At 51.3% G+C, this 7,244-nt stretch overlaps 1 protein-coding gene across 1 annotated transcript; it reads right to left on the reverse strand.

Moving 5' to 3' along the window:
* Positions 1-2,609: 2,609 nt before the first annotated feature.
* Positions 2,610-3,671, reverse strand: GPR148 (G protein-coupled receptor 148). Its single transcript, XM_069474692.1, has 2 exons — positions 3,595-3,671; positions 2,610-3,501 (listed from the first exon to the last, which is right to left on the reverse strand). Exons 1-2 carry the CDS (start codon positions 3,669-3,671, stop codon positions 2,610-2,612), a joined length of 969 nt encoding a protein of 322 aa, XP_069330793.1.
* Positions 3,672-7,244: the final 3,573 nt, after the last annotated feature.

A 7,244-nucleotide genomic window follows, 5' to 3' on the forward strand; every position in this document is an offset into this window, starting at 1 on the left:
GTATCCATATAATAAAGTAAGCTAGAGAAAAAAACATTGTTAAGAAAGTAATAAGGAAGAGAAATATGTTTACTGTTCATTAAGTAGAGGTAGATCATCATAAAGGCCTTTTTCCTGGTCATCTTCATGTTGAGTAGGCTGAGGAGGAGGAAGAGGGTGGGTCTTGCTGTCTCAGGGGTGCCAGAGGTGGAAGAAAATCCATGTATTGGACCCACGCAGCTCAAACCTGTATTGTTAAGGGTCACCTGTATTATGTATTCTCCAATTGTCAAGTGCCATATTTTAAATTTGTCCGCTAAGTCAAGCTCGTCAATTGTGTGGTTCAAAATTTTATATCCTTATTTATTTTATCTGTTTGATCTATCAATTAGGAAGAGAGGGGCCTTAAAATTCTTCTCTGCGAAGGTTGATTTGTTCATTTCTCTTCAAAATTTTGTCAATTTTTGTTTTACAAATGTTCATTCTCTTATTATGTGTGTTAATGTCCTCTCCTTTGATAAATTAGACCGTATGTCATTGTGTAGTGACTCTGTGTACTCTAGTAATGCTTTTTTGCTTTGAAGTCTACTTTGGCTTTTGTCTCTCCTGTCGGCTTTCATTTAGGGAGTGTTTGCTTTCTACGTCTTTTTCTGTACTTCTGATGTTTTTACTTGTAACTGTTCTCTGTCGTTTGTCTACTAGGCTAATCTTTTATAAATGACATATATATGATTTGAAAGAAAACTGACGATATTTGTTTTCCCACCCTCAAATTTTAGTCCATTTAAATTTATTACTTTAGTAATAAATTTACTTTGCTGTTTGGATTCTATCATATTATTTTATGCTTTCTATGTGTCCTGACTTTTCTGTCTATGTTTTTCCTTTCTTATCTTCTTTTGGATGATTTATTTTTTCTCTTACTCATTTAATTTTTCCCTAGATTACTTAGAGAGTTATTATATTATCTTCTTGTCTGTTAGTGGTTGCCTCAGACATTTAAAACTCATTTCTAACAAAGTCTTAGGTTTTTACAGTAACTTCAAAATGCATTAAGAACAATTACACCCTTCCAACCCATACACTACTATTTCTAATACTTTCTTTCTAAACCCCCAAATCAGACATTTTTATTGCTTTTATATAAACATGTAGACAATGATTATTTCCATTTATACACATAGTTTCCACTGTTTCTTCACACATCTTGAACCTTCCATCTAATATAATTTTCCTTCTGCCACAAATACATCCTTTAAAGTGTCTTTAATGTGTATTGTTAAGAATATTGCCTTTCAGCTTTTGTGTTCTATCAATCAAGGTCTTTATTTTGCTCTCTGGAGAGACTGTATTACTGTGTGTAAAATCAGGGCTGATGGCTCTTTTCTCTCGGCTCGTGGCCAGTATTGTCCCAGCTGCTCGGGCTTCCACTGATTTCGGAGAAGTCAGCTGTCAGCTTAACTGCTGTTCCTCTGTCGTTCATCTCTGCTAGCTTTAAATAGCTTGTCTTTGTATTCGGCTGGTTTTCTGCAGTTTCACAAGTTGTCGCTCAGGTGGATTGTTTGTCATTTATCTCATTTGTGACTGGTTGGGTTTCTTGGATCTGAGATTTGATTGTTCAAAATTTCTGAAAAATTATCAGCTTCATATATTTCCCCTTCCACATTTCCTGTATTATATTCCCAAATTATATGTGCGTTTAGTCTGTTCCACGGTAACCTCAGTGACTCTTAATCCTTCGTCTATATTCTTCATCTCTTTGTCCCTCTGGGCTGCATTCTATTAATAGGTAATTTATCTGGGCCTGTCTCCTACTTTGCAAATTCTCTCTCCAATTCTGTCTAACATGCTGTATGATTCATATTAAATTCAACTCATCTTTTATAATTCTAATATTCTTTGAGGTCTTTATTGTGGAAATTCTCTGAGGCCTGAGTTAAAGCTCAGATCCTCCAGGAGACCCACGCCGATTGGAGTGAGGTTTTGGACCACTAACGTAGTTTGAAAGCTAGCTCTAATCCTGTCTGAAGGGTGGCTTTTACTTAAGAATTCTCAAGGAATTTTATTCCTCTTCTGCACGGCACCAATGTCAAGGCAAGCAAGTTCCCTTGCTACTCCCTTTTGTAAGGGTTAGTTATCATTTATCTTTATTCTGAGAATGTAACCTTTGGGGATTCTGCTTTATAGGGGCACCTCCATGACACACCCATTGTAGGTGGGTCCCAGCTTCCTCTCCTCCCTCCACATCCTGAGCAGCTGTGCAAATAGGGGCTTGTGGTCTCCCTGCTCACCTCCCAGGTCCCAGCCCCCAGTCACAGTCTGCGTCTGTGTGGCTGCAGGCAGCGATGCTCCCACAGTGGCCATGGAAGGTGTGGAGGGAGACACAGACCAAGGCTTCGCCCCACTTAGACCAAAGGCCTTCTGGGTCGCCTTTACTTACCTCCATTTCCAAGTAGAATTTCAGTGTCACTAGAAGAGAGCTTTCTCTACTTCAAAACTGTTGAAATGAAGAAAACAATCAGTCGAAGTTCTCTTAAAGGGCCTGTTCCACAATTATATTTCACATTCTGAGGAGTCAGCCATAATTGGATGCTGATACATTCAATGTATAACTTTTAACCTCAGCCTGCCTAATTGTGCACTTGGCAGCTCTGGGATGTGGTAAAGATTGCCTTGTGCCTCCTGGATGAGAAGAGGCCCCTGAACACCCCCAGCAGCTGCCGGTAGCGGAGCAGGTACAGGTACGGGAGCATGGCTCGGGGAAGCATCATAAGCACCTCGCTGTTGGCCGCCAGGAGCCAAGTGTGAGTCCTGGCACCAATGTGGTGGTACTTGGTCAGCATGACATCCAGGGAGAACATCACCCCTGCGCTCATGTACAGTGTGAGCAGCACTGAATGCATAAGCAGGGTGCCCCTGGCCCGGGAATAGCCCTTCATGCAGATGTCTGATGTCCTGGCCTCTGCATAGATCCTCCGGAAGCAGTAGGCAATGAGAGTCGTGCAGAGGAAGAGAAGGCACAGGAGGGAAATGTGGGTGACGGTGACGAGGGGGGCACGGCCCTGGGTGCCCAGGTTCAGTGGCAGGATGCATGAGGCCCCACGCTCCTCCTGCTGGGCATCCTGCCGCTTGCTGAACCAAAGGAGAAACGTGGGAAAGAAAAAGGCCACCAGCCAGATGAGGGCCACGGCCTTTCGGACAGCCCCACGGGACACGAAGGAGAGGTACCGCAGAGGATGAGCAACTGCCAGGTAGGTGTGCAGTACGGTGGCCGTGAGGGACAGGATGGTGCTAGTGTAGGCGGTGAAGACAGCATCTGTGACAATGCCGCAGGTGATGCGGCCCAGCTCCCAGCCGCCCAGGCTGCTGTAGGAGATGAGCGTGTGGAAGAGAAGATAGGCCAGGTCCGAGAGCAGGACGTTGGCCAGCAGCAGGTAGTGGGGGTCCTGCCGCAGCCGCTGGCTCCGCAGGATGGTCACCAGCAGCAGGGGGCTCAGGGCCAGTGTGGCCACAGCCAGCAGGCTTGAGGGAAGGCAGAGCCAGCGCAGCCCAGAGCTGGGTACTCTGAGCTCCCCAAGGTCCAGAGAGGTGTTGCTGGCTGCCTGGGGTGTGCACGGTGTATTGCTGGCAAGCTGGGCCGGGGCTGGCCAGGCTGTAGTGCCCAGAAAGCAGGGTGCCAGCTTGCCCTCCATGTGTCCTCGCAGGAGTGGTCAGCTTTGTCAAAGGTTGTTCATTTTGCACCTGCCCGCAATATTGATCCCCCCCACAGCGGTCCTGAGGGTGCTACTCCTCTGCATGGATGCCAGGCTAGGGCAAGCCTCAGGAAAGACTGTTAACAAAGATAAAACCAACAATGTGAAACTCAGTTCACACCTAGCTTCCTGCGTGCACGCATGTCTCTGTGGCTACGCTGCTGCACCTATGTGGGTGCATGTAATGATCAGCCCATTGCTACCATTTGGTAGTCACTGACCTCTGCAGAAGTGTCCCCCGTCTCAATGTCCCCCAGACCTGCCTGGCTGGCTCACAGGGAGTGTGTGATGAATGCTCCCCACATTGGATGGAATTCAAGGTTGCCCAGCCGGAAGGGAGGGAGCAGCCACCGGGGACTAGCATTGCTGGGCTGTGGACCCAGCCTGGCCTCTGACCGGCTGGGGGCTTACGAAATGGGCCAGGCTGGAGGTGCCTGGGCATGCTTGCAGTCTTCATCACAAAGCCCTCGGTGCAGCTTCCAGGCCGGGGGTGACACTGTATGTGTCTACTATACCCTTTCCACACAGGGGTCCACATGGGAGAGCACTCTGTGGCCACAAAGTCTCAGCTGAGTTGTGGGTTCCCTGTGTGGTGGGGAGGGGGAGGCCTGGCAGGCAGGCAGCCCACAGGAGCCAGCGGTGAGGAACAGAAGCAGGAAAAGAGGGCCAGGAGGCGGGCACCACCATGCAGTTGGAGGAGGTGTGGATGGTAGGGTGTGCTCAGGTGGGGCCCACAGCAGGGTCAGGGGCTCTGCCTCAGGTGAGCAGTCTCCGCCCCACCTCCAGGTGCTGGCTGGTGGCCTTGAGAAGTTTTGCTCACCTTCCTACACTCCACTTTCCTTATCTGTGACACATGGCTGCTGTCCATGTGACCTCAAGGAAATGCTGCAAAATCCCAGCGGTAAAGGACTTAGCATGGTACATAATCTGAGGGAATGCCCCATAAATGTTAGCCGCCCCCCACCCCCACACACCATCCTATGTGGCTTCAGGTCCCCTCTGCCCACAGTCCCCCTTGTCATCACTGCAGAATGGGCTGCTCTGACACCCACCACTGGCCCTGGCAGGCTGACTGCTCCACGAGGTAGGAGCCACATGGGAACCTTCCTAAGACCAGGCAAGATATTTTCAGGGTCAGAGAGAGGCAAGAATGTCAGACACTAGGTGTGAGAGGAGTTGCCTCATAACACGAATGCCAGCTGGACCGGACCAGCACGTGATACACCAGAACTGGCCTCCTCCATCGGCCATGGACCCCTGGGCCACTTGGGTGGACACCTGCTGCCTCCCTTCTCTCTCGGTGTGCTGTGGTGTCCTCATCGATGGATTTCATCCTTAGCTGTGCAGTCTTGGGCCAATTACTTTATCCCTCTGGGCTTCCAGGTGCCCAGTGAGGGCCCGTGATGACAATGCACCTGTCTTGGAGGACTTGCGGGTCACCCTTAGGTGCTGATGCTTACCACCTGGTGGCCTCTTTACTAAGTGTGCACCATAGACTGACTCTCTGCTCCACACATCTGGGACACAGTGGAGGTGGCAGAGCAGGGAGCTGAGCGACCCCTGAGCTCACACACTGGGAGAGCTAGGCCAGGGGTGTCCTGGGACCCAGGGTGTTTGGCCCCAGACTCATTCCTCTCACCTATGAGGCCCTTTCTCACGTGAGTGTCTTTCCTCCCTTCAGAGCTGGCCAAAGGCCCCGGCTGCCCAAGAGGGTCCCCCTCTGTCCACCATAACCCTGAGACCATGCTGACCACAGTCCCGAGACTGCGTCTTCCTCTGAGGGACTGTTACAGCATCTGCCGGAGCAAGAACGCCCGTGCCCAGATGGCAGATTATGGTAGAGACTCTCAGGGGGGTTCTGAGAAAGTGCACCTCGTCTTCCAGAGAAACTGCGGTGCCCTACCTGCTCTGCCCGGCCTGCTCTCCCTTGGGCATCCCCTGGCACCTCTGCGAGTCCCTTACGGTCTAACTGGCCCGGGAGAGGGAGCAGAGAGCCCTTCCCGGCACAAGCAGTCTGAGCAGGCGCCCTGGGTGCTGCAGAGCTGAGGGCTGGCGGCTGTCTGCTGTCCAGCCCGGCAGAGGGACCCTCACTGGCCCCCCGCTGTCAGCCTTGCCCTATCTGGCCGCCTTAGAATGCAGATTCCCTGGGAGAAGGAAACTTGTTAAATAACCCCTCAGTACAAATGTGGCTGGGAGCTAAATCCTTGTGGCCAGTGAGGGTGACAAGCAACAGCTCCATGGAAACGGGAAGGGCGTAACTCCCATAATGAGAGAGCTGCGGAGTGTAATAAAGAGCCTGTCCTCCGTTGAGAATTATTTTATTACTTTCAAAGGACATAAAACAATCTCTAGCACCGTGAAGATGCTGCCCCGGAGGGAACATCGGTTTGGTCGCACTTGCCTAGGTGCCCCGTCAAGGCTGCCCTTCCTGGGAAAAACACAGACTGGCACAGATGTGGGGTCACACAGGGCCGTCCCCAGGGTCACAGAGTGGCCGCGTGGCACTAGCCCTTCCTGGCTAGTGACCCTGCAGTCTTTAACTGCTCCTCCCCCTCCCCTGCACTCATTACAGTCAGGACAGCCCTGCCGGCACTGCGGGTGCTAACAGCGGGCGGGAGCACAGCTCAGGATAGTGACCCTGAACCTCGCTTCGGAAGTCGAATCCTGGCCATGCGTGGCACTTCAAAAGCCTGAGGACGCTGGAGCATCCCTGCCCTCCAGGAAGCCAGAGATGAACTGAAGCTGTGGGAGGGCCCGACGCAAAGCAAACATGTTCAAAGCCCAGAACAGACGGGCCCACAGGTCCTCCCCCAGGTGAGGTGATGGTGACCACACTTGGCCCTGTCGTGAAGAACCTTCTGCATGCAGGCACTGGGCACATTGTCTCACAGAAATGCCACACTGCTCTGTAAAACTGGCATGACAGGTTGCAGGTGGGAAACTGAGGCCCTAGGAGCTTAAGCACCTTGCCTGAGGTCATGTTTCAAGAGAATTCAGTATCAGTAAGGAGCCATCTTTCCTGAGACAGGCAGAGTCCCTGTTGCTGTGTCCCCGGAGTTGGCAGCAGGACAGGAGTTACTTACTGTGATATCCTAACGAGCTGGGGGTCAGGGTGTGGCAGTGGGCAGTGGCAGAGGCGGCTGCGACTCCCCCAGCCAGACCCTCACCTCACACAGCTGTTCCCACAGGCAGCCGGCAACCAGGACTACCAGGTCGAAGAGGATGATCTAAACAGGGGCTCTTGGTCTCCTGGTAGCAATACAATGTCCCTCAGCAACTGGCCACATCACCTGACCAGGCTGCAGGGGTGGAGGACATCTCCACCCGCCAGGCCCTCATCACTGCCTGTCTGAGTGCGTGCATGTGTGGCAGAGGTGAAGCACAGAGAAATGACATGGCAACTGCTGCGTGCCAGGTGCTTTTCTATGCTTTGTTCCGTCCTCAGGAACCCCTCAGAGGATGAGGAAATGGAGAATGTGAGGTCAATTAATTTCCCCGGGGCCACCTAGCAAG

Source organism: Eulemur rufifrons, chromosome 1 (assembly GCF_041146395.1).
Source record: "Eulemur rufifrons isolate Redbay chromosome 1, OSU_ERuf_1, whole genome shotgun sequence".
Classification (NCBI taxonomy): domain Eukaryota; kingdom Metazoa; phylum Chordata; class Mammalia; order Primates; family Lemuridae; genus Eulemur; species Eulemur rufifrons.